General features: G+C 45.7%; 1 protein-coding gene across 4 annotated transcripts; it reads right to left on the reverse strand.

Moving 5' to 3' along the window:
• Nucleotides 1-1,276: 1,276 nt before the first annotated feature.
• Nucleotides 1,277-27,933, reverse strand: KLHL12 (kelch like family member 12). Of its 4 annotated transcripts, none has more exons than XM_058669018.1 (11): nucleotides 27,617-27,933; nucleotides 20,937-21,090; nucleotides 18,980-19,197; nucleotides 13,949-14,098; nucleotides 9,135-9,249; nucleotides 5,220-5,326; nucleotides 3,960-4,155; nucleotides 3,395-3,511; nucleotides 2,956-3,054; nucleotides 1,712-1,898; nucleotides 1,277-1,545 (listed from the first exon to the last, which is right to left on the reverse strand). In XM_058669018.1, the coding sequence occupies exons 1-11, from the start codon at nucleotides 27,809-27,811 to the stop codon at nucleotides 1,419-1,421; spliced, it is 1,665 nt and encodes a 554-aa protein (XP_058525001.1). In that variant the 5' UTR covers nucleotides 27,812-27,933; the 3' UTR covers nucleotides 1,277-1,418. The 4 variants fall into 4 exon arrangements, with proteins under 4 accessions (XP_058525001.1, XP_004578811.1, XP_058525002.1 ...); XM_004578754.4 differs by having other exon boundaries at nucleotides 3,353-3,511; nucleotides 27,617-27,928; XM_058669019.1 differs by lacking the exon at nucleotides 27,617-27,933 and adding an exon at nucleotides 23,718-23,738 and having other exon boundaries at nucleotides 3,353-3,511.

Consider the following 27,933-nt stretch of genomic DNA (forward strand, 5'->3'; position numbering starts at 1 on the left):
CCCAGAGTACCTGCTGAAAGGCAGGGCTGATAAGCCATATACTCTCTTAGAGTCATTGACACAGTTGCTTTTTAATGTTTTCTTAAAAAAATACAAAGGAAATAAACTCTGTAGGTCAATACAACTTAAAGAGGAATACAATGGAACTTTAAAGCCAAGGGCAAGTGCATCCTTGCTTAGGCTATCACTCCCCATACTCACAATACCATCACGCAAGAACTGTAGCCCACAATACAGAGGAACTTTAAAAAGTGGCTCTGAAATGATGACAACAGAGGTACTGAAACTAGTAAAATAATTTGTCCTGGGATGAATGAAGTCCACTCTAAGGACAGGTAAGGGAAACTCATAGCAGAAAAAGGACCAAAGGGAAAATGTACCAAACACAGCAGTAAAATCCATTCCCTGGCAGAAGTGTGCTCTTTGAAAGAATGGGGAAGTAATTGGCTGCTCAACGACGAGGTTACCACCCCCTCCCTAAATAAATAGTGTGGAAGTGTGAGTGTAGTAGTATTTGATTGAACAAAGAGTCTTTGACCCATTCAAGACAAACACCGCCATGGCTGGGTGAGCCCTGGCAGGATATAAGACGATTGTGAAATCACAAGCACTTCTAGTTTACCCCCAGGTATACAGAATTCCCATGTTTAAGCATCTCTTCTCAACTCAACAACTTGTTTATTCTGTTACTGTTTCCAATGCCAAGATGCACAACACTCTACTTTAGAAAGACCTTAAGCAAGTAAGAAAGTCCTTCTAAAATGACATGTTCTTCTCAGGTTTCTGGTTCTACTTAGTGGTGTCATGAGTTCACACAGTCCACTGAACTCAATTTACTTCACTTCCTCTGACTCAATTCTGATACAGCAATCCTGCAACGTGTCAGAGTGTGCCAGGACAGTCCCTCTCTTGGACCCCCAAAGTTTGGAACTTGCTGTCCCTGGCTACCTGGAGATTAGAAAAGATACTTGCCCTGGGGGAAAAGCAACTTGGATTTTGCCACGCTTCCTCAAGTTAGTACCCTTCCTATCATCTAGGCTGTACACTGTGCATATCTAGTTGGCCAAACTCACCTCAGCTCTCTGCAATAAACGAGGCACAACATCTATATATGTATATTCTCCCAAGCACATGGCAAGTTAGAAACAACAAATGCTCTTCAGTCCAGAGAGGGGGTGATCTGGTCGCAAGTGCATACAAGGTACACCTCTTCCCTTGACCGTCTGTCACCCACCCTTCTGAGAGACAACCACCAGCATGAGGGGGGTGGGCATCACAAATAAGTACAATCATCACTGCACTGGTGCCTGTAATCACCCTGTTCAGATAGTGAGAACCAGACATTCTGGAAGGATCCTTGATGCTCCTGCAAACTTCCTTGGACTGGCTGCCAGCTCCGGCTGCTGCTCTGACAGCAGTCACTTCTCTCGGAGGACACACACCCCAGCATCACAGCGCTGGGTTCCCATGGATGTCACCACTTCCCAGTTGTCGATGATGGGGTCATAGCACTCAATGCTGCTCAGCAGGGAATTCCCATCATATCTAAGTGTGAAAAAGAAAGAAATGAATCTTCTATTTCTCTCCATACAAACGTTTCCTTACAAGTTGTCACAGGAGATGTCTCCCCCAACCCAAACCCTGTCTCTGTCTAAAAATGATGGTTGATGATCGGTTCTCCCAGACTCGTGCCCAGTTTCTGAATCCTCACCCTGCAATTGCATACAGCCTCCCCCGAAGCACTGTGGCCCCCACATAGCATCGTGGAGTAGTCATGCTAGTGACAGTTGTCCAGGAGTCAGTACGGATGTTGTACGCTTCAACAGAAGAAAGGTGGGCTGTACCATCAAATCCCCCAACCACATAAATATGGTCATTCAGCAGGGCTACTCCAGCACCTGGGGGAAAAGAGCACATTAGCAAACAAATGGTATTAAGCCTCCGATCTGAAATCTAGAAATAAAACCTGGTCACTTATGGCTAGGAGAATTTTAGGATAGATGAGGGACATGGATGGGGTTCAGATGGGCCTAGAATGATCTAGTGCAGCACAGGTTACTCCATTTTTAAATTCTTTAGCTAGGACTTAAAGTGATAAAAACTGAAACAGTTCTCTTCTTCACCTTCATTCACTTTGGACCCTAGCCCTCTTCATTCAGAGAAAAGAAAGACAAGAAAAGAAGGGAAATAAAGGCTAAAGGAAGAAAAGCAGTTGTGACTACGGCTCTGAAGCAACTTTCAACCAGAGAAAGTAAACAAATGTTTTCTTCTTTGTTTTAACTCATCCCATTCCACTTCAAGAGGCTCTCATCTTTTGATGCTTTCCCAGACACTGTGATGGCAGCACTCTGTATGAGAACTGGTTTGAGTCCTTCTATTCAACTTCTAATTCAGCTTCCTGCTGACGTGTCTGGGAAAGCATCAGAAGATGGCCCAAGGACACGGGCTCTGCCACCTATATGGAAGACCCAGACAGAGTTCCTGGCTCTTAGCTTTGGACTGGCCCAGTCCTGGCCATTACAGCCATTTGGGGAGTGAACCAGCAAATGGAAGCTGCTCTCTGTTTCTCCCTCTCTCTCTGTAACCCTGCTTTTCAAACAAACAGGTAAGCCAAGCTAGCTCTCAGTGAAGACTACTCTTCTGTTCCTATGCACTTTAATGTTATAGATAAAACCCTTCTTGTAGGCCAGAATGCAGGGAGAGAAACCCCTCCCCACCAGAATAAAACAAGAAGGGTTCTGTCTTCAAGTTTATGATCCAGTTGCAAATATGAGTCTTGGGTATCCTAATATCCTGGGAGGACAGACAGAGAAGGTTGGCATCTGACTGTTACTTCCATGAGGCACCCAGTGAATTTGATTTCCTGGTGTCCTGCCCTGGGCCCCCAACACATTGTGCACTCGTGGGTCAGCCAGCACCACCTACTTGCCCTCCCTCAGGTCTGACTGGGCTTACCTGAACGCTTGGTGGCCATCGGTGTGACATTAGTCCAGTGTCCTGTATGAGGATCATATTTCTCAACTGAATTTAAAATATTCAAGCCATCATATCCTCCTGGAAGACAGAGTGGAGACCAATCCAGAAAGAGTTGAAAATCCTTCAGCTCAGTCCCTGTCAGCCTTTCTCCAGAGTGCCTTAGCTGATTCATTTAGTTTTGGTAGTCCCACAAAGAGTTCTAATAGACTGAAAACCTTTTGCTTACCAGAGAAGATAACCTCTGCTAGCGAAATACAGAAACATACCATGATTTCAGCTGAAGGAATCTACAAACTTAATTCTGGCAAAAACGAGTCTCCAAACGGAGGCCAGACCCAGTAAGCCCTGTCCAACCCCTACAACCCAGACTGCATACCTAGACAGTAGATCACTCCACTGGCCACTACCAGACCAGCACCTTCCCGGGCTGTCTGCATATCTCCCAGCATGCTCCACTGGTCAATGTTTGGGTCATATCGCTCCATACTGGTGTGACGCCTGCTTCCGTCAAAGCCTCCAGAGACATAGATCATTTCTGTTCAGAATGAACAAATTAAAGACTGTCAGAGAAAGACTTCCAAGAGCTTTTTCCTCACAAATTCTTCACAGGTTGTTCAAATGCCTAGGAGCTAAAACAGAGCATTTATGTCCTATAGACAGGAAGACAGCAGAGTCAAGAAACATAAAAAGAACAGGGTCAGAGGAAATCTTTCAAGGTATTTGGAAATTACTTGGGAGTCTATAAAAAGACAACTACTCCTAGTTGCCCAGTGAGCACACTGGAATTTACCAACTTGCGTAAGGGCTGAAATATCCACAAATACTCAACAGCTTCTGTAAAACTGATAGTTCTTGGGGAAAAAGGGAGATGTGGCCTTAGGAACATGAAATGTGGAGGATAAATTCATAACAGGAGGAGAGGTGAGAACCTTCATCCAGTCACATCAGAGGGAGTCAGGGTCCTGTACACCAACCCCACCTACCTCCCAGGGTGGTGGCTCCGGCAAGGCCTCGCCGGACATTCATAGGGGCCACAGAATACCAGACGCCATCCTCGTCTGCTGTGTAGTCAAGACATTCAACCGAACTGAGGCGGGAGCGGCCATCATAGCCACCAATGACATAGATCCGGTCATGGAGAGACACTGAGGCCACGTAACGTCTCTTACGCGTGATGCTCTGTGGATTAGGAAGACAAGAGGTGCACAGGGCTCTTGCTGCCCCTCCTAATTCTACCCACTCATATTCTTGGTTCCTCACCTGCTACCTGCTACCCACTCTCCTTGGAAGCAGTGGCTCCTCCCCAAGTGGCCTGTGACCATCTACTGATGGCAAGGCTTGCTGCGCCATGCTTAGACACAGAGACCTACACATCTCCCTCTTTCCAGGGCTTAAACAAGGCTTCATAGCTGTTTCCTGTCCAGTATCTCTTTCCCTAAGGCACTGGGCTAAGTGGCTGGTCCCCTTCCATACACTGCACAAGTACTCCCCTACTGCTAATCAAAGGGCTAGAATTCAAAGGCTCTAATGGGTAGGAGAATTGATAAGAAAATTTCCATGTTTTCTCAGAAATTATTACTCATTCAACATAGAAATAGACATACTGAGGGAGAGTAATACAGTTTCTGAGTTTAGCTGAGCACGAGCTCAGTTTAGCATTAACACTTTTGTTTATTTAATGTATATGAAAGAGAGACACAGAGAGAGAGATCTCACCCACTGATTCAAGTCCCAAATGTCTGCACTAGCTGGGGCTGGGACAAGTCAAAGCCAGGAGCCAGGAGCCAGGATCTGGGAACCCAATCTGGGTTTGCTATGTGGGTGACAAGAACTGCAGTCATCCTCACCCTCCCAGAGGGAATATCAATAGAAAGCTGGGAAACAGTGGAGTCGGGACATGAACTAGGAACTCTGATATGGGATGTGGTGTTCCGAGTAGCATCTCAACCAATGCATCAAATGCCCATCTCCAATTTAATACAAGTTAACGGTAAGTTCAGTAGAAGCACACTCAGGCCTGAAGGCAGCTCAGAAAGGCACATAAGTAGCTGGGTAAACAACGTCACGTGACATGGGGTTATATTTCTGAAGTCAAATTCTCTAAAGATTCAACAGCTCGGTCCCCTGCACATCTCTGGTGCAAGTGCAGCAACGCGGGGTGGCAGTGTCAGGGTGCTCTTAAGGCTCCCACTGGAGTGTGAGCACCTTTCAACTCTCCCTCCACACTCTGTCCATTTACTTACCGGCAAAAAGCTCCACTCCTGAGTCTTGGGGTCATATTTTTCAACCACGTCGATGGGAGACTGCTGGCTTCCAAAACCCCCAACCACCAGCAGCACCTCATTGGCTCCTAAGGACAAAGGTAGAAAAAGACAGGTTACCTCATCATCCCTACCTGGGTAACTACCCACAGGGAAGGGCATGGAGAAGTCTAAGACACCTTGTTTAAGGTGGCTGGGAGAAGCAATCAGAGAGGGATTACAAGACTGCCTAATAAGACAATATTTCTGGGCCTGGCACAATGGCTCAGTGGCTAAATCCTTTCCTTACAAGCAATGGGATCCCATATGGTTACCAATTCATGTCCCAGCTGCTCCACCGCCCTTCCAGTTTCCTGTTTGTGACCTGAGAAAGCAGTAGAGGATGGCCCAAAGCCTGGGGACCCTACACCAGTGTGAGAGACTCAGAAGAAGCTCCTGGCTCCTGGCTCTGGATTGGCTCAGCTCTAGCCTCTGTGGCCACTTGGAAAGAGAACCAGCAGATGGAAGATCTTTCTTTCATTCTTTCTGCATATCTGCCTTTGTAATAAAAATTTTTTTAAAGAAGACATTATTTCTGTTTTGGGTTCTAGCTCTTGAGGACATTAATCTCTGCAATTTATTTATTTTTTATTGCAAAGTTAGATACACAGAGAGGAGGAGAGACAGAGAGGAAGATCTTCCATCTGATGGTTTACTCCCCAAGTGAGCACAATGGCCGGTGATGCGCCGATCTGAAGCCAGGAGCCAGTAACTTCCTCCAGCTCTCCCATGCGGGTGCAGAGTCCCAAGGCTTTGGGCTGTCCTCAACTGATTCCCCAGGCCACAACCAGGGAGCTGGATGGGAAGTGGAGCTGCCGGGATTAGAAGCGGCGCCCATATGGGATCCTGGCGTGTTCAAGGTGAGGACGTTAGCCACTAGGCCACGGCACTGGGCCCGAATCTCTGGAATTTAAATGTCTGAGAAATACTAAAACTTTTGTTTTCAAAAGATTAATTTTTCTGGCCAAAAGTCTTAATTATTTTAGAGGTAATCTGTGACTACTTTGCCACGTGTGTGTTTTTCCTTTCTTCCTGCGTGTTCCATGAGGAAGATATTCTGACTTTGTAGATGAAACATGCTTATGCTTTATTGTACAAGAAGTCTTATGTTTTTAAAGCAAATAAAGGTGTTAAAAAAAAAAAAAAACCTCTGGAAAACCAAGCTGGGGGACTGGTGCGGTAGCCTAGCGGCTGAAGTACTGGCTTGAATGTGCTGGGATCTCATATGGGCACTGGTTCTAATCCTGGCAGCTCTGCTTCCCATCTAGCTCCCTGCCTGTGGCCTGGGAACGCAGCTGAGGACGGCCCAAAGCATTGGGACACTGCACCCACATGGGAGACCCAAGGAGGCTCCTGGCTACTGATGGCTGAACTCTGACCACTGCAGCCACTTGGGGAGTGAATCAGCAGATGAAAGATCTTCCCCTATCTCCTCCTCTCTGTAGATTTGATTTTCCAATAAAAATAAATCAATCTTAAAAAAAAAAAACACAAGTTGAACATACCATTATACCATTCTAACTCACCTGGATGACTTCAGCCTTAAGTATGAGTGGGAGGTTACAGGTACTCCAAGTTTTCCCAGGCTGGAAAACTCACATGGAGAGTATTGTTTCCCTTATTTAAAGGTTTATTTTTACGCGAAAGGCAGGGTGACAGAGAAAGTGGGAGGTAGAGAGATGGGGATTTTTCCATCTGCTTCTTCACTTCTCAAATTTTGTCCATAGCTGCAGCTGGGCCAGGCTGAAGAGAGGAGTCTGGAACTCCATCCGTTCTCCCAAGTACTTGGACCATGTTCTGCTACTTTCCGAAGTACATTAGCAGGGAGCTGGAAGGGAAGCAGCACCTTGGACTGCATTTGGTATTGTGACATGCAATGTCAGCACTGCGTGTGGCAACTGAGCCTGCCACACCACAATCCTGACGCAGGGTATAGACATGTATTTTTGTTTGTTTGTTTTGGTTTGTTTTTTTCCTTTTTCTAACAGAGAAGGAACATCTCAACCATATCAACCAAAAAGGTGAATATTGAGGATTATTGTTTTATATTTGTTTACGAAAATGACAGGATTACATTCCCACGTGGGCTTCTGATTCTGATCAGGATGGAAAGGGTTGGTGGTCGGTGGGTAAGATAAACATTTGCGTTTTCCCTCCTTTGCTGTCACACCACCTCAGCACGGATGTGAGTCTCTTCCCTGACCCCTTGTAGGAAAAAAATGTTCCAAGGGTGTTTCTTGAGTAGCTTTGCTTATTGTGAGAAGTTGTCAGCTTTGTTATACCAGAGCTGAAAACTCTAACGCCTGTTGGCTGTCCTTGCCTACTTCAGTGTGCCCACAGATCTAGGTGCTTGCTGTAGAGCCTAGCCAGGAGTGCTGTTCAAACTGTTTATTCATCCTTCATTTGATGAGGTACTTGAACTTTTCTGTCGGTTTAGATGACAGGGCTGTCTTGACTTTTACGTTCATCTGAATATGTTCTTCATTCTTGCATAAGGGTCAGCAACTGAGGTGGCCTTGTCCTTCAACATGTGCTCCGAGACTGGATCACATGTGTATGTTATTTTCCCTGAGGTCAGGGATTGAGCACAGCGGTCTAGTTGAGGAGCATCCTAAGAAACCCCATCTAGGAGGTCTTCAGACCTTGCTCTCACCTGTGCCAGCTCGTACAGGGTCCAACTCAGTCGGCCTCCTGCATTAGCCCATGTAAGTACCAGTGGGTATAGCTTCCTGGTCAGTCTCGCCCCTAGTTCTGATTCTCACATAAACTGCAAGGTACTGTGTCCTAGTCAAGGTAATCCCAAAGAACGCCTACCTGGCCTGCCCAATCCATCCCACTCCCAGTCTCAGTTCTCATGTGTGCCAGTGGCTGCTGCAGCCTAGCCTGGACTGGCTTGTCGTCAGCCCCATTTTTTGTGTGCAATAGCAGATTCTGTGGCCTAGTTGAGACAATCCCCATGAAACCCTACTGTGCCTGTATCCGGCCCTGCTTCTTGCACTTGCTGGTTAATGCTGTGGCCTAGCCAAAACCGGCTCACCTCCAGCCCTGGCTCTCATGTGTACTAGGTATTGCAGCCAAACAGAGGCATCCGAAAGAATTCCCTACCAGGCTCACTCCCAGCCTTGGCTTCTGTGTGTGCTAAAAGGTGCTGTACCCTAGCCTGGAAACAATAGTTTTTTACGTCTTTTCCATGAACATTTAGCTTTCTAGTTGAATCTATTGTATGATCACATTCCCTGCCGATCTATCCAAACCACCAAGTAACCAAAGACAAACATTTACAGGGAAGTCTTTCTCATTTTCCAAAAGAGCCTTTACAAGACTCTTCTTTCCCTTAAGAATTATTCTGACAAAGTATTTCTTACCTTGTGCACTGGCTCTACAAAGTAAGAACAACTTGCTGGAAGTTTGAACAATTCAATGTTCAGGAAGACATTTAGGAGAGTCAGTGATCTGAATCTTTTTAAGCAACTTGGACTTCAAAAGACCAAATGTAGGGGCCTGTAAAGTGGCACACAGACTAATCCTCTGCCTGCAGTGCTGCCAGCTCACTGGGGTGCTGGTTCGAGTTCAAGTACTGGCTGCTTCACTTCCCATCCCTGCTTATGGCCTGGGAAAGCAGCAGAGAATGGTCCAAGGCTGTGGGCCCCTGTACACATGTGGGAGACCTGGAAAAAGTTACTGGATTCAGGTAGGCTCAGCTCTGGCTACTGAAGCTATTCAAGCAATGAACCAGTGGATGGAAGACCTTTTTATCTGACTCTCTGTAACTCTGCCTTTCAAATAATAATAATAATTATAAAAAAAAAAATCAGCCACTGAGACTCAGCCCTTCATTCTGCCGAGCAGCCAGCTTACCTAGACGAGCTCTCGTCCTGGGCCCTTGCATCTGACTCCGCAGCTCAGGCCTCAGATGAAACTTCTTGGCTTCATCAACTAGATCCCTGCACTGCAAACTACAGCGGATAAAAGGCTGAAAGACAGCAGATGGTGAGTGAGACACAAGAGCCACTCTTCATATTGCAGGAGGGTAAATGACATAAGAAATGAATTTCTCAGAATCAGTATTGTGGCACAGTGGGTTAAGTACAGCTTACAGCACCAGCATCCCATGTAAGCACTGGTTTGGGTACCGTCTGATCCACTTCTGATACAGCTACCTTCTGATTTGCCCAGGAAAGCAGCAGCAGATGACGCAAGTGACTGGGCCCCTGCACCACGTGGGAGACCTAAAAGAAGCCCCTGGCACCTAACTTTGCACTTGGGGAATGGAAGGAAGATTTTCCCTCTCTCTGCCTCTCTTTCTCTATGAAACTGCCTTTCAAATAAATACATAAATCTTAAAAAATTTTTTTTTCAATTTTAATATAGAAAACCAGTTTCTAAAGCCCTGCTACTACAGATAACTATGCTGTTATTCTGAGAAATGGCTAAAAAATTTACCTATCAAAAATTTTAATTTTCACTGATTTGAGAGGCAGAGAGACAGATAAAGGGGTTCCAACTGCAGTTTCACTCTCCAAATGCCCACACTAGCCAGCAATGGGCCAGGGCAAAGCCAGGAGACAGGAACACAAGCCAGACCTTCCAAGTGGGAGAAGGGACTCAGGGATCTGAGCCAATGTCCCATACCTCCCAGGGTGCACATCAGCAGGAAGCTGGAAGGGGAGTGGCATGAGGAGTGCAACTCTGGCCCCCCCGACATGGGATACAGGCATCCGGAGCAGCATCTGACCCAATGCACCAAATGCCCGCCCTATTATTGTTTTGGTAACACCTTACATAAATCAACACACAAAAAGATACATTAATTTCCTATGCATTTTGGCACTTGTAACTATATTGATGAGTTTGTACAACTTTCCAGGGATTGTGTAAATGTAAGAATATAAGAAGAATTTCATGGGCCCAGAGCAGTGGCCTAGCAGCTAAAGTCCTCACCTTGAATGCGCCGGGATCACATATGGGTGCCGCTTCAAATCTCGGCAGCTCCACTTCCCATCCAGCTCCCTGCTTGTGGCCTGGGAAGGTAGTCAAGGATGGCCCAAGCCTTGACACCCTGCACCCGTGTGGGAGACCTGGAAGAAGTTCCTAGCTCCTGGCTCTGAACTGGCACAGCACCAGCTGTTGTACTCACTTGGGGAGTGAATCACCTGACGGAAGATCTTCCTCTCTGTATATCTGACTTTGTAATAAACATAAATATTAAAAAAAAAAGAATATAAGAAGAATTTCAAGGGAAAACCAACATGCATTTGTTATTTTCTAGGGTGAGAGAAGTACAATTTCTTTTCTTTTCTTTTCTTTTTAAAGAAAAATAATTATTTTGTCTGTTTGACAGGCAGAATTACAGCTTGTGTGAGAGAGAGGTCTTCCATCCATTGGCTTATTCCCCAAATGGCCACAACAGCTGGACTAGTACAGGCTGAAACCAGGAGATTCTTGCAGGTGTTTCACAGGGGAACAGAGACCCAAGCACTTAGGCTCTCCTCCACTGAGTGGATTGGAAGTGCACCAGCCGGGACTTGAATCTGTGTCTATATAGGATGTTGGTCCTGCAGGCTCTGAAGTACAGATTGTCTAAAGTAATTTCCCGAAGGCTCACAGCATGGTCCCAACTCCCACGTCTATTTGCAGCAGGGCTGTGCATTAGACGCCTTTTGTTTACTTCTTCAGATCCACTCTGTATGCTTCTCTGCTCCTTGGTTCACAAGTCTGGACTAATGTGAACTATTTCAAGTATCTGCTTGGCAGTCGTGTCCACCTGGGGAGTGAACCAGTGGACAGAGGATCTCGATCTTTCCCTCTCTCTCCCTCCCTATTTCCCCTGCCCTGTAACCTCTGGCTTGGATGGGCCTAACCAAAGGGCATGGTTCTTCAGAAGGTATGGACTCTATATAACACTGTTTCTGGATCTGGCAATTACTCCTTGATTTCTTCCTTTCCTCCTTTCTCCTCCCAACCCCTTTAGAAATTTGTTTACTTATTTGAAAGGCAGTTACAGAAAGAGGGGGAGACAGTGAGGTTGTTCATTTGCTGATTCACTCCCAAAATGGCCAAAATGGCCAGAGCTGGGCTGATCCAAAGACAGGAGCCAGAAATCTCCCTCAGGCTGTCATGTGTGCAGGGGCCAAATGACTTGGGCCATCTTTTGCTGCCTTCCCAGGAGCATTAGCAGGGAGCTGGTCTGAAGTTAGAGCAACTGGGTCTTGAACCGGTGCCCACATGGGATGCCAGCACTACAGCTGGCAGCCTAACTCACAAAATCATCCACATCTTTGTGTATGTGTGTGCGTGTGTGTATCTATACACCAATGTATATATGTGCCAACACACGTGTGCATCAGCCTTAAATGTGCCTATTTTGAGCACCATCTTCCTGTTGGGAGATCCTGACTCATGCAAGCACTAATTACATAGCACATGTATTAACCTAAATGAGTTCAGCACAGGGCCCGGCGGCGTGGCCTAGTGGCTAAAGTCCTCGCCTTGAAAGGCCCGGGATCCCATATGGGCGTCGGTTCTAATCCCAGCAACTCCACTTCCCATCCAGCTCCCTGCTTGTGGCCTGGGAAAGCAGTCGAGGACGGCCCAGGACTTTGGGACCCTGCACCCGCATGGGAGACCTGGAAGAGGTTCCTGGTTCCTGGCTTCAGATCGGCACGGCCCTGGCCGTTGTGCTCACTTGGGGAGTGATTTATCGGACGGAAGATCTTCCTGTCTCTCCTCCTCTCTGTATATCTGACTTTGTAATAAAAATAAATAAATCTTTAAAAAAAAAAGTTCAGCACAAAATGGCAAGTTAAATAATCAACAGTAGCAAATTGTTACGTTCAAGACATGGCTCTAAACCTTTTCACATATTAATGTATTTCATACAACAACTTAAGAGGTGTGTTCTGTTATTTCCCTCTCCATTTTACAGATAAGAAAATATCGGAGGGTCTGGCTTTGTGGGGTAGCAGGTAAAAGCCATCGCCTGTGATGCTGGCATCCCATATGGCTATTCCACCTCTGATACAGCTCCCTGATAATAAACTTGCAAAACAATGGAGGATGGCCCAAGCGTTTGGGTCCCTGCATCCATGGGGGAACCTGGAATAACCTCCAGGGTTTAGCCCAGCCCTGGCCATTGTAGTCATTTGGGGGCAGGCGGTAAACAAGCAGATGCAGGATTTCCCTGTCATTCTATATTTCAAATAAATAAATCTTTTCTTTTTCCTAAGTTGAAGCACAAACATATTACATGACCTGCCCTACGTAGTGAATGCAGGATTGCAGGCCCTGTGTGGCTCTTGAGTCTATTCTTGAAAGTATCATGTGAAATACTAGACACTAAGCAGACATGCATGGGGTTGTAAGAAATAAATTATAAATAGAAGGAAAACGTGGAGAGTGGACCAGCCTGCGACTTTTCTAAGGTGAGCATCCACACTGTGGTCAAGTTCTCAAGAGCCCTAGGGTTGGGTTGGTCCAGCAGCAGAAACCTATTCACCAGCTTGGTCCTTCCTTTTTTTTTTTTTTTTTTTTTTTTTAAGATTTATTTATTTTTATTGGAAAGGCAGATACAGAGAGGAGAAGAGACAGAGAGGAAGATCTTCCATCCAGTGTTTCACTTCCCAAGTGGCCACAACGGCTGGAGCTGAGCCAATACGAAGCCAGGAGCCAGGACCTCTTCCAGGTCTCCCACATGAGTGCAGGGTCCCAAGGCTTTGGGCTGTCCTCAACTGCTTTCCCAGGCCACAAGCAGGGAGCTGGATGGGAAGTGGAGCCACCGGGATTAGAACTGGTGACAATATGTGATCCCGGCACGTTCAAGGTGAGGACTTTAACCACTATGCTATCGCGCCGAGCCCAGTCTTTCCTTTATGTAGTAAATCAGCATTCCCCTCAAGTGTGGGTCAGCTAACAGGTGGTAAAAGTTCTTAAAATGTTCTATCAAGAACTTGTGTTGGAAACACTTTTATCAATGAACTCAATATGATGTTTATCTAAAATGTATCCAAATGTTTTTAGGCTGACTTTATTACAGGTAAAAAAATCAAGATGCTTGCTAAGCAATTAGAAATAATTTATGCTTAATGCAGAAGGGAACAAAATTATCTGATGTTCTTTACGTGAATAAAAACACCAAGGAGCAAGTAAACAATTAGACGAACAAACACACAATTAAAAGCACAGATTCCATCTGAGCCAGAAACCTGACTTACCTGGCAATTAACTTTTTCTGGAAATATGCTTCAGGCCTTCCCAGCACTATCCTCTCGGGCATGCCAAGGAGACAAGCAGGAGCCTGGGTGCCCATGTTAAAATAATAAGGGGTGGGTGTCTGACACAGCAGCTAACCTGCCTGTTCCACGTCGCGTCCCAGAGTGCCCAGGTCCAAGGCCTCGCTCTAGTCTTAATTCACGCTTTCTGCTAATGCACTCTCTGGGAGGCAGTAGGTGAGGGCTCAAGAAATTTGGCGGGTCTCTGCCAATCCCATGGGAGACTGGGATGGAGCTCCTGGTTGCCAGCTTCAGCGTGGCCCAGCTATTGCAGGCTTTTGGGGAAGTGAATCAGGGAATGGCAATTCTTCTCTCAAACTGAAAAAAATTAAATCCACCCCAAGGCCACAATGCTGAGCTATCAGCTGGTCTAGACTTTGATCTTGAGTATCTGCCGTGCCTTACCTCAGCATCTATTACATCCGTGATGTACCTAGGGGTTAGCAGGGGCATCCGCACATACTGTAGCAGGTCAGGCAAGGACTCTTCTCGCTCCTTCTTGGCATGTTTCACCCAATTGATGACAGCCTCAAAGACTGGCTCTTCAGAATCCACCTGCAAAGGTAAAACTATATATCACCATCTCTGCTTTTCCAAGTAACTCATGACCTTAAAACGTTCACTTTTCTGTCCTGTTCTCAGTGACCCAACATGATTGCTTCCTATCTTTTGGAAACAGCTAAGTTTCAATCTTCTCAGAAACAGCTGAGCAAACAAATTAAAGTCAACATGGTTAAAAAAAAAAGTCTAAGTCATATGTTGGCTTTCACTAACACATTTTTCCCATCCCTGAATTCTTTTGGGTCATTCACTCCTAAGACTTAAAGGAGCACTTGTGAAGAACCTGTTCCCCTGTTCAAAACTGGCCCTTACTGTAACTTTTACTCCTCATCCTATGACCTCCAGGTTCCCTTCTCAAAGTGTACACGCAAGCCTATAAAGCAGGTGCTTCCCTGATCTCACCACATGGAACCCAGCAGCTTCCACAGCTTTGTTCATTAGCATTGGAGCAACTTCTATGTACTAGGCACTGTGCCAACTGCTGGGGAAACTTAGGTCTAAGCTTACGTATGATGATCTGGGTAAGGTAAGACACACTTAGGAAGGCTACTGTATGCCACAGGAAATATGCTAACAGCAAGACTTGCCAGACAGGCACTGGAGTTCAGGTCCTGTTTCCCTTCCACCAACTCCTACAGCATGGGGCATGGAGAGATCTTGCAGCGTCACTATGACTAGACCACCCTGTGAACTTTGTCTAGGAACTGTGGGACTTCGAAGATGTGAAGAATGTTTCAGAAACTCATGTGTTTTATGGACTTACTGAACCCCTGCTAAGTTCCAGCTGTTCTCTGGAAGCTGGGGAGACAACTGTTCAATCAGAATGAACAAACCCTATGTTAAATTGGCAAGGTAGTAGGCAGAAGACCACAGACTCTAATTTAAATGGATAGGTCAGGGATGGCATCCCTACTGCAATCTGATGCATGGAAGTAACTAGCCAGGGAGAGTAAGAGAAGGTTCCTCAGCAGAGAGAAGAGTACATGCACTCCCCTGCTCTGTGAAGTAACTACTAGCCAGGCACGGTTACTTCTGGTTAAATTAATTACAAGTGGGCATTGTGGCTTAGTGGTTAAACCATTGCTGATGATGCATGTGTCTCATGTGGAGTTCCTGCGTTCAAGTCCAGGCTCCAGGTCCTGATTCAAGCTTCCTTCTAATGCAGAACCTGGGGGATGCATTGGTCAGGCTCAAGTAGCTGGGTCCTTGCCAATCATGTGGGACCACTGCAGGCATGTGGGGAATGAACCAGCAGGCAAGAGAGTTCTTCCTTTCCCTACTTCCCAAATAACAGAGAAACTCACCGGTTTCACTAAAAAGGTGGGGGGGGGGGGGGGGAGAAAGGCAAATATTTGGCCTAGCAGTGGACACCTGTGTCCTATATGAGAGTATCTAGGTTCAACTTTGAGTTCTGCTCCTGGCCCCAGCTTCCTGCTAAAGTGGGCCCTTGGAGAAGCAGTGACAAGTCGACAGCCGGGTTCCTGCCTCCCATATCAGAGCCCTAGACTGAGCTTCTGGTTCTGGGGTTAGCCTAGCCTGGCAGCTGTAGATATAGGGCAAAGGAGCGAGCAGATGGGAGATGGATTTTTCTCTCAAATAATAACCAAAAAAATACAATTCTCTAAAAACAATAATTTTCTGCACTCATGATCAGACACTCTCCATTTTACTGAAGACAGAATGTTCTACTGGCTAACTCTGGATTATAACTGCAGAGAAAACAGCTACATTGGGAGAAAAAAAAAATCCTCCAATGTAACGCTTCATTCTCCTCGCTAAATTTCACAAGGAATTCTTTAACATGGGGAGCTGACATTCTTGCTTAAGGGTCAGAAGAGCCGTATGTATTTAAAGAGCAGGAAACTAAAAATTAGCAGCTTGGTAACAAACATCCCACAGTGGAGACTCAACCCCGCTGGACTCTATAAAGCCCATTTTGTTCACTAATATGATGTGCTGCTTTTCCTTGCTTAGCACTGCTGATTTAATAAGAGGAAGTGTTGGCAGGAGGGAGTCAGACATCTGGTTCCTATTTCTGGCTGGTACAAGCAAAAAAAAAAAAGCAATGTGACACTCCTCTGTCATTCCAGAGAGGAAGCAAGCACCAGCCTCAGCGTTCAGTGATGCACAGTGACACAGCAGGATCACAGACCATCACAACTCCTGAATAAGGTCTGCTATTTGTGCTCTATGTTCCACCCAGCTTATTCCAAAATCTATAGTTTGAAAATGTTAGGTAATAGGGCAGTGTGGTGGCACAGCAAAGTGAAGCTGCTGCATGAGCTGCCAGAATCATGTATGCGTGCCAGTGTCAGTACTAGCTATTCTACTTATGCCCAGCTCCCTGCTACCGTGTGCGGAAGTCAGTGAATGTGGTCCCTGACAGCCACAGGGGAAACCAGGATGGACCTGGCTCCTGGTCTATCCCCAGATTTTTGTGGCATTCGGAGAGTGAACCGTAGATCCTCTCTCTCTCTCTGCTGCTCTATCATTTTTTTTAAAGGTTATTTTTATTGCAAAGTCAGATACACAGAGAGGAGGAAAGACAGAGAGGAAGATCCTCCATCTGATGATTCACTTCCCAAGCAGCCACAACAGCCAGAGCTGAGCCAATCCGAAGCCAACAGCCAGGAACCTCTTCCAGGTCTCCCTCGTGGGTGCAAGGTCCCAAGGCTTTGGGTCATCCTTGACTGCTTTCCCAGGCCACAAGCAGGGAGCTGGAAGTGAAGCGGGGCGGCCGGGATTAGAACTGGAGCCTACATGGGATCCCAGCACGTTCAAGGCCGCTAGGCCACCACTCCGGGTCCCATCAGTCATGGCTTTACACACGCCAGGATCTCATGGGCACCAGTTCTAATATGGGAGTTGTGAGTGGTGGTTTAACTAGCTAAGCCACAATACCAGATCCCAAACTGTGATTCTTTCTACCATATCTTATTTTTTTTTTTTTAAAGATTTATTCATTTTATTACAGCCAGATATACACAGAGAAGGAGAGACAGAGAGGAAGATCTTCCGTCCGATGATTCACTCCCCAAGTGAGCCGCAAGGGGCCGATGCGCGCCGATCCGAAGCTAGGAACCTGGAACGTCTTCCAGATCTCCCACGCGGGTGCAGGGTCCCAATGCATTGGGCCATCCTCAACTGCTTTTCCAGGCCACAAGCAGGGAGCTGGATGGGAAGTGGAGCTGCCGGGACTAGAACTGGCGCCCATATGGGATCCTGGGGCTTTCAAGGCGAGGACTTTAGCCTCTAGGCCACGCCGCCGGGCCCTACCATCTCTTATTAAAACAGAGGTACATCTGCTTAGGTATATGCCACTAAACTCCACTCATATTTTAAAATGATATTTGGGGACAGTGTTGTGGTATAGTAAGCTAGGCTGCTATATGCGATCCCATACAGCAAAGGTTCCAATCCCAGCTGCTACATTTCCAATCCATTTCTTTGCTGGTGTGCCTAGGAAAGCAGCAAAGGATGGTCCAGGGCCCCTGAACTCACATGGGAGAACTAGAGGAAGCTACGGGTTCCTGGCTTCAGCCTGGCCCAGCCTTAGCCATTATGACTATTTGGGGAGTAAACCAATGGACTGATCACTCTAACTCTTTCAAATAAATAAGATTTTTTTTTTAAAAAGGGGGAATGAAGTGATCTTCCACTTGTTGGTTCATTACCTAAATACCTGTAAGAGTCAGGAATTCAGTCCAGTGTCTCCCAGGCAGGGCAGGCCGGTGACAAACCCCTGACTCTAGGTATCTTCCATGTGGACTTCTAACTCCAGCTCTTGGCCTAACTACAGACCTGTATGCATTAAAGATGATTCTTCAGGCTGAGTTAAGACACTACATGCCTGTCAGGCGAGGCAGCAGCCATCTCCTTTGCTGGGCAAAGTGCCAGCCTGCTCACACCCAGGGCGCATGCCCCTCCTCCTGTCCACACTTCTTCTCACAAGGCAGTCTGGCTCTGGTTCCTGATTATGCAGATTCTCACTTTCAAACTCATGTCTTGTCTTGTCTTTTTTTTTTTGGTCTACACCTAAACAAAGGTTTCTTCTTCTATGTGATTTCCTCATCTTATATACTCATTATTATTCTCTTTATATTCTTAAAATGTTTGCATACCTGCTACTATTACTACGTTGTGAACTGTCTGAAATTAAGAATGCCATACTGCTGGCACAGTGACTGCTACATAGCAGACACTCTCAGTGAGTGTATGAAAAGGAGTGAATGGGGGCCCGGCAGCGTGACCTAGCAGCTAAAGTCCTCGCCTTGAACGCACTGGCATCCCATATGGGCGCCGGTTCTAATCCCGGCAGCTCCACTTCCCATCCAACTCCCTGCTTGTGGCCTGGGAAACCAGTTGAGGACGGCCCAGTACTTTGGGTTCCTGCACCCACGTGGGAGACCCGGAAGAGGTTCCAGGTTCCCGGCTTCGGATCGGCGCAGCACTGGCTGTTGTGGCTCACTTGGGGAGTGAATCATCGGACGGAAGATCTTCCTCTCTGTCTCTCCTCCTGTCTGTATATCTGACTTTGTAATGAAAATAAATAAATCTTCCAAAAAAAAAAAGCGAAGGAGTGAATGGGCAGCAGAGGGGTTCAGCAGCCATGTACTGTACTTCTGATTTCTGTTCATTTTACACTCAGTTTAATAGTGATTATTCACCACTGGCATCAAACATTTAACTGCGGAAAGTGACGAAATCTCCATAAATATGCAAATAGGCTCAATATATACAGGTTTGGGGTTAAATAAAACCTTTGAGGCTAAGATGGACACCTGCTTTGAGGCTCTGTTACAGAAACATGATAACTCCACCATCTGCGAGTTTCATAATGGTTCAGGAACGCACATCACCAAGTCACACTGGTACCTGAATTTCATCGCACTTGATTAGCTTTTCCACCTCGCCTTGACTTAGAAGAATGAACTCTTCATGCTGTACCACTTCAGGAAAATGCTTCTGGCTAAAGACCTCAGCTGCTTGCATCAAGTCAACACAATTGTGAGTTTCAGCAAAATCCCTGATACCCAGGCAGTTGGAAGGGTCCAGCTGACTTTCTAGGAACTCGCAGCAGGCTTGCTTCACACCTAGGACAAACACAGGCAGTGAACACTTCAGCACATGTGGCCAGGCGTGAACTGGCCTCCTGTTTTGGCTCTCAGTCTTTGTGACTCCACACCTAGGAAATAGGGAAGAACTCTTATGCACATGAATTCAGATCTTACTTCTGCCTCACGTGCTCTGAGGCTTCAAGCAAGAGTAAGAACCTTACACCTTCTCTTCCTCATGTTTAAAATCATTCTAGCAAGATGAACTATACAAGGACACTGGCATAATGAAACAAAAACGCCTATGAAATTCTTGGAAAACAAGCTTCAAAAGCCATTATTAATTCAGCACAATGTACCTGTCTTCTATTTTACATCAAAATTTACTAACTGGCCCTGGCACGGTAGCCTAGCAGCTGAAGTCCTCACCTTGAACATGCCGGGATGCTATATGGGCGCCATTTCTAATCCTGGCGGCCCTGCTTCCCATCCAGCTCCCTGCTTATGGCCTGCGAAAACATTTGAGGACGGCCCAAAGCCTTGGGTTCCTGCACCAGCGTGGGAGACCCGGAGGAGGCTCCTGGCTCCTGGCTCCGGGTTGGCTCAGCTCCAGCTGTTGCAGCTGCTTGGGAAGTGAATCATCGGACGGAAGATATTCCTCTCTGTCTCTCCTCTGCTCTTTATATCTGCCTTTCTAATAAAAATAAATAACTTTTTAAAAAAAAAAATTGACTCTAGTAAAGAAAAAACAGGAGACATTAATAAAAAAAGTTTTCCTCTAATTGAAAAGTTTAGACTATAAATTTAGTTTTATAACAGTGCACTAATGCAAAACCTTAATTTTTAAAGTCATGTCTTAAAAATGGAAAATGCTGGACCCGGCGGCGTGGCCTAGCGGGTAAAGTCCTCACCTTGAACACGCCGGGATCCCCTATGGACGCTGGTTCTAATCCTGGCTGCTCCACTTCCCATCCAGCTCCCTGCTTGTGGCCTGGGAAAGCAGTCGAGGATGGCCCAATGCCTTGGGACCCTGCAACCCGTGTGGGAGACCTGGAAGAGGTTCCAGGTTCCCGGCATCGGATTGGCGCAGCCCCGACCATTGCGGTCGCTTGGGGAGTGAATCATTGGACGGAAGATCTTCCTCTCTCTCTCTCCTCCTCTCTGTATATCTGACTTTGCAATAAAAATAAATAAATCTTAAAAAAAAATGGAAAATATTTAAATTATGTGCATATCAAGGGTGAACATTATGAAAGCAACTGAAAGTTATAGACACTGAGAACTGAAGGAAAACCATTTCTATCCTTTGAAAATGCTACACTTTCAAGCTGAGTGCTGATTTAGACTTTGTTTTCTGATATGTATTATACATGGTTAAAAAAAAAACTTGAAGAAATAAAAGGGTTAACCATGAAAACTTCCCCCAGCTTCCCTCACAAATAAATAGCATCTATGCAGGTGACAAATAGTGTCACTGTCTTTAATTTCATTACAAGGAAGGGTATTACAGCCACGAATGTAAGGGGATGTCTATCTTGTCCCCTCCTCCAGCTTCTGAGAAACAGAGAAGGGTCAGTGCTCTCAGGTGCTCACAGGTGCAGAGGTTCCTTTACACGGCCAATAACATTCGATGCTCTGGGATTCAAACAAAAACCATGGGCGACAGCCAACGTCAGTGTCCAAAGTCTGTCTTCAAAATTTTCCTAAGTTTGCAGCAATGATTTCAAGTACTTTCAGGGATACTCTGCCATGAACAACAGTAAGTTTAATGTCTGTACCTTTCAGTTGTAGCAAACAGGCTGCTGGAAGCAGTTCTTGAACATTTTCCACCGTCACATGCACCGTTTCTGTGTATACAAAGTCCAGCAGGATTTCCATGGTAGACGCGGTTAGACCCTGGATATCAACATACGGCTTCCCCTTTTCTGAAAGCTAAGAATTCAAAGGGTATGAAAAATGGTAATGACTTCACAAGAAAAGGCAGTATCTCCAGAATAAGTTTAAAGGCTCATGATATGAGTTGAATATACATTCAAAAAAATTCTGGAGCCAGCGTGGTGCCGTAACAAGCTAATCTAACTGTGGTACTGTGATCCCACAGGGGTGCTAGTTTCAGTCTGGGCTGCTGCAATTCTGATCCAGCGCCCTACAATGTGCTTGGCAAAGCAGTGGAGGATGGCCCAAGTGCTTGGGCCCCTGCAAATACATAGGAGATCCAGAAGAAGCTCCTGGCTCCCAGCTTCAGACCGGCCTGGATCTGGCCACTGCAGCCATTTGCGGAGTGAATCAGTGGCTGGAAGATCTCTTTCTCTCTCTCTCTGACTCATCCTCTCTCCATAATTTTTGCAAGTGAAATAAATAAATCTTTAAAAAAATCATTCTGTCTGATTTTTATAAAGCAAACATGATCTGTATTTGTAGCTTTCTGTACTCTGGATATACACAGTAGGTGATCCCTTTCTGGAATATCAAATTTATTAGTAGTTGGCTAAAAATGCTGACATCATATTAAAGCGAGATATAGAGTGCAAAAGTTCCATGGATATGGCACTAACACCCATGAACACTGAAGACAACCAGAATCACTACATTCTCATGGCTGTGGGAGACCAGGAGTTTGTGGCCCCAGGCCTTCCAGGAGTCCCTCACTCTGTCCTCTGTCTTGGATGACATTTGCTAAGGCTGAACAGGAACACACAGATCATCCCCTCAGCCATTCTGTAACACTGAGTACAACTGAACTGGGTGCTAGTTTTTCAAAACAGGGGGCCATTTTCAGGTTACTGAATTGCTGGTAGTATGGTCAGTCCTGAAGATCTTGAAAATTCTAAGCACAGATGAGGACAGGTCCATAAGAATTGTTTAGTTAACAGCAGGAATCCTCGACCCTATGGAATAGAAAGTTATCCAAATATGGACTACCTGTGACAATTTCACTGGATCTTAGCCTTAGTTTAAAAATTCACATTACTCACAAAATCCCAGGACACTTCTCCACCAGCCCAGAGAATAAAAGTGTACTTTTCTAAAGCCAAGAACAAAACCAACCTCCAACACTAAAAAACCTCACTAGTATTGTTTTAGAAAAACATACTAGGTTTTATTAACATTTGACATAGTATAAGTGATTTCCAAGCAATCAGTGTCCTAACATATCAAATAGTCAGTGCTCACCATACTGAAATACATGATTCCCTGAAGGTTTTCATTCAATAAACCTATTTCCATGAGTTAAATGGTTTAAACATAGAAATGATCTTTACTAATATAAATTCACAGCAATCACATACTTCATATTTACATACACAAGATATTTTAAGGCGTTATTAATTAATTAATTAATTTGGAATGCAGAGTGACAGAGATATCTTCTACTTACTGGTTTATCCTTCAAATGGCCACATCAGCCAGGTCTGGGTCAGGCCAAAGCCAGGGGCCAGGAACTCCATCCTGGTCTCCCTCAAGGGCAGTGGAGCCCAAGTACTTACTACCTTCCCAGGAACATTAGCAAGAGGCTGGATCAGAAGTGGAGTAGCTAGGACTCACCATGGGATGCTGGCATCACCAGCTTTTCACATTTATATTTTATGTCACAACTTTTCAGTATAGTTCTGTAACTTACCATGATTTGATATTCATAGCAAACTAGTAAGGTTATATGGACTGATATTTATTTATTTATTTATTTTTTATAATCTATTTTATTGTGTACTGATATTTAAAAGATGACAGACCTAAGGTTCAAAGATATGAAAAGACTTGATCAGTAAGAGACAGATAAAACCCTGCCTCCTGGCCTGAGTTTTGCAGGCTTTCAAACATACGAGGAGCGCTTCATGGCGGGGAGAGAACAAGGCAGCCATCTAGCTCAACTACCTTCTTTTACACATCAGCCCAGCGAAATTGGATGGCAGCTAGGGTTCACACAGAACTGCCAAGAGAAGTAAGGGGCCTTGAGACTCTTTCCCTTAAATCAATCACTTTGAAGAGCAAAGACAAAACCATCTGGCATTTTCTAGCTGGTTATCAGTTTTCAAAGACACGACGAGAAAAAAAAAAAAAACTTCCTCTACATTACTAATTTCTGAATGTTAAAAAGAACCCAAATTTTCTCCAAGCCAACACAAAACAGGATGGACAGCATGTAATTAGCAGTCAGCAGACTAAGTCCACTTCATGATTGGTAGCTGCTGGGTGACACTCTGCGTCTAGTCAGACGCCGGCTGCTTCTGATGCTCCTGGAGGGACAGCACAGGGCTCTGTAAGCCTCTATCTCACAAGGTCATGTGCAAGCCAGCCTGGAGGAGCTGGAATGACCTGTTAGGTGTCTGTTTATCCTCTCAGTCACGTAATTGAGTGCTGGTTCACAGTATGATAAAGTATGCTGGCTTTAAAATCAGATTACAGAGGCTGGAGTTGTAGTGCAGCATGTGAAGCCATTGCTTGGCATCGTCCTCATCCTGTATCAGCTTGCCAGTTCCAAGTCCCAGGTGCTCTGTTGTTAGTAGGTTGTGGATGTGCCTGGGAAGGCAGCAGAAGCAAAGTATCTGGGTCCCTACCACCCTAAGTAGGAAGACCAGGGTGGGTTTCTGGCCAGCTGCTGCCTTTGGTCTGGCCCGACCTGATTGCTGCAGGCATTTGGGCAATGCTCTTTCTGCTGCTCCTACATACAAGCAGATGAAAATAAACACTTAAAAATAAATGAATGAAACTAGACTATAAACTCATATGTCAGAACCTGAGAAGGCACAGTAGGGTGCCAGTATATGTCCCTGCTAATAAACCTGGAAAAGCAGAATACAGCCCCAATGAGTAGGCCCCTACACTGTCACAGGAGATTCAGATGAAACTCTTGGCTTTGCCTCAGCTCAGTCCAGCTGTTGTGGCCACTTGAGATGTGAACCAGCAGATGTAATATGTATTTGTAATTATGCCTTCCAAATAAACAAATAAATGAATAAATAAATCTTGATAAAAATTGCTTGGGCTTTAATGTCAGAAAGTATAGACTCAAATCCCATCTCCTAGCATTTGAAAGCCAACTGACTTTGGGAAAATACGTGAGGTCTGGTCTTTTTTTTTTTCCCCTTAAAGGCAGAGTTACACAGAGAGGCAGAAACAGAGAAAGAGAGCTCCCATCTGCTGGTTCACACCCCATGGCACAATGGCCAGGGCTGCGCCACGCCACAGCTAGCAACTGGAACTCCACCTTGGTCTGTCACATGGGTGGCCAAGGCCCAACCACTTGGGCCATCTTCGCTGCTTCTGCAGGAACACCAGAAGGTCACTGAAGCAGCCAGGACTCAAACTGCCCATACGGCATGCTGGCACTGCAGGCAATAGCCTCTTGGTCTTTCCTTAGTAAGATGATAGTACTTGTTCCTGGCAAGTGTGATGTGCAGCCCAACACTGGCACAGGTGGTGGCCTCTGAGAAGTGGTTATCATCATCATGATTCCGCCTCTTTCATCAGATCCAGCAGCAACATCCTAAGGCCATGAGGCTAACACTGTCTTGTTATAATGACACATTTCAGGTGTATGAATCACTATCAAGTATTAGGATACATACCAACGTACTCACCACTAAATGTAAAAACAGAAATCAAGATTATTTCATTTTAGTCTATTTTCTAAACATTTCTGCAGTGCTTTCTTCTGCTCAGTGTTCTAAAAGCACCTCCTAGTACTGTCAACAGCTTCATTCTGCATCCTGAGTGTTCTGTCAGGCAGCTAATTCTTTTTTGTCTCCTTTTTTTTCTTTAAAGAGTCATCTGTTGATTTATTTGGAAGGTGAAACAATAGAGAGGGTATCTTTCACTCACTGATTCACTCCCCAGAGGGCAAGCTGAAGCCAGAAACTCCACCCTGCTCTCCCACTTGATGGCTCAAAGAGCCCAGGGAGCCAAGCACTTGGACCATCCTTCACTGCCAACTCAGGTGCCTTTCACAGGAATGCAGAGTACAAGTGGGATGGCCACAACTGGACTGGCACAGTCATAAATGGCAGCTCAATCCATGGTGCCACATGGTGCCAGCTCCTCAACTGTCTTTTTTTTTTTTTAATTTTTATTTTGAACTTTTGAATTTTATGGTAGAATTTCAGAGAGACTGGAATTCTCCCACCACCAAAATCCTACCCCTCGATTATTTTGTAATTTTTTTTCTTTTTTTTTTTTTTTTAAGATTTATTTATTTTTATTAGAAAATCAAATATACAGACAGGAGGAGAGACAGAGAGGAAGATCTTCCGTCCGTTGTTTCATTCCCCAAGTGAGCCGCAACAATGGCCGGTGCTGCGCCGATCTGAAGCCGGGAACCAGGAACCTCTTCCGGGTCTCCCACGTGGGTGCAGGATCCCAATGCATTGGGCCATCCTCGACTGTTTTCCCAGGCCACAAGCAGGGAGTTGGATGGGAAGTGGAGCTGCCAGGATTAGAACCGGCGCCCATACGGGATCCCGGCGTGTTCAAGGTGAGGACTTTAGCCTCTAGGCCATGTCGCCAGGCCCTATTTTGCAATTTTTTCAACTGTCTGTCTTAATACTTTGTGTGTACTCCCCTTTCGTTTGTGAAGCTAGCTTTTTCCTTTTTTTTTTTTTTTTAAGATTTATTTATTTTTGTTAGAAAGGTGGATATACAGAGAGGAGGAGAGACAGAGAGAAAGATCTTCCATCCGATGGTTTACTCCCTAAGTGGCTGCAACAGCTGGAGCTGAGCCAATCTGAAGCCAGGAGCCAGGAGCTTCCTCCAGGTCCCCCACGCAGGTGCAGGATCCCAAAGCTTTGGGCCGTCTTTGACTGCACTACCCAGACCACAGGCAGAGAGCTGGATGGAAAGTGCGGCTGTCGCGATTAGAACTGGCGCCCATATGGGATCCCATCATGTTCAAGGCGAGGACTTTAACCACTACGCCACTGCGCCGGGCCCAGCTTTTTCCTTTTTAAGGTTTATTTTAATTTATTTGAAAGGCATAATTACACTGAGATATCTTGCCTTCTGATTCAATCTCTAAATGGCTGCGGTGGCTGGGCCGGGCAAGGCTGAAGCCATGAAACTGGCACTTCGTCTCCCAGATGGGAGCAGAGGCTCAAGCACCTGGACTATCTTTTGTTGTTTTCCAAGGTGGATCAGCAGGGAGCTGGATCGGAGCAGGCAAGACTCAAACCAGAACCCATTGGGAATGCCGGCGCTACAGGCAGCAGCTTCACCTGGTACATCCCAATGATGACATCAGCCAGGCTTTTCCTAACTCCCTTTGTTAACTGCTTATACTCTGGAGTACCTCTGTCCAAGTTACAGCCTCTACACCTACTTAGCTGTTGATTAAAAATCACCTTATAATCCACTTTGGCAGAACAAATACTGATTTTATTCACACACTGACAACAATGGGATGAGCTCCAAATTCCTTTCTCTTGTTTTCTTCCTTTCTTCCTCCCTAACCCCAATGGGTATTTACCTTAAAAGTTTAAACCTTAGGGGCCTGGCACGGTGACCCAGCAGGTAAAGTCCTCGCCAGGATCCCATATGGGCGCTGGTTCTAATCCCAGCAGACCAGCTTCCCATCTAGCTCTCTGCTTGTGGCCTGGGAAAACAGTCGAGGATGGCCCAAAGCCTTGGGACCCTGGATTCGGATCGGCTCGGCATCGGCTGTTACAGTCATTTGGGGAGTGAACCATCGGATGGAAGATCTTCCTCTCTGTCTTTCCTCCTCTCTGTATATCTGACTTTACAATAAAAAATAAGAAATTTTAAAAAAAAAAAAAGAAAGAAAGAAAAGTTTAAACCTTGGGCCTGGTGCCGTGGCCTAACGGCTTAAGCCCTCACCTTGAACACGCCAGGATCCCATATGGGCACTGGTTCTATTCCCAGCTGCTCCACTTCCCATGCAGCTCCCTGCTTGTGGCCTTGGAAAACAGTCGAAGAAGGCCCAAAGCCTTGGGACCCTGCACCCATGTGAGAGACCCAAAAGAGCTGCTGGCTCCTGGCTTCGGATTGGCTCAGCATCGGCTGTTGTGCTCACTTGGGGAGTGAAACATCGGATGGAAGATCTTCCTCTGTCTCTTGCAATCTGTATATCTGACTTTGCAATAAAAATAAATAAAGTATTTAAAAAGTTTAAATCTTACAAAAATTTGAAGGCAAGTTTTGGAAACAATAAAAAAAATCCCAATTACTAAGAACTGCATATTTTGTGCCCACTGAACAGCTATTAGCATGTCAGCTTTTTCAATCTTCACAACAAGCATGTGTGATGCAATATGCATTGCTATTATCTCTAATCCAGTGCTGAGAAAATGATAGCACGGTCATTATTTACCCACAGCCTGCCTATTTAAACACTGCCTTCTCAAAAACCACAACTGTATCAGACTACCACTATCTTACCCAGTGAAATGAGACCAGGACAAGGTCCTGTGAGTGAGTTTCCTGTGTGTTGGGGTAACTCACCACGTACCTCGCTGGTGAACATGGCGCAGAAGTAGTCGCTGCAGGCAGCCAGCACAATGCGGTGGGCAGGAAAGTCTTTCTGCTCCACCCTCAGGGTCACGTCGCAAAGTGTATTGCTCTTCCTGAGGGCGTTCATCGAGTTGAGGATGGACTTAGCATGTGTGTTCGTCATTATGTCTTTTGGAGCCATCATGCCTCCCATCAAGCAACCTGGAGGAAGAACAAAAGGGGTCCTCGGATTCTCTAACTACAAGAGAAAACAGTAAAGGGCACACACGCAATTAGCGTTACAGATGGAGGGGCATCTTCAGCCCCAAGCAGCCA

Source organism: Ochotona princeps, chromosome 10 (genome assembly GCF_030435755.1).
Source record: "Ochotona princeps isolate mOchPri1 chromosome 10, mOchPri1.hap1, whole genome shotgun sequence".
Lineage (NCBI taxonomy): Eukaryota > Metazoa > Chordata > Mammalia > Lagomorpha > Ochotonidae > Ochotona > Ochotona princeps.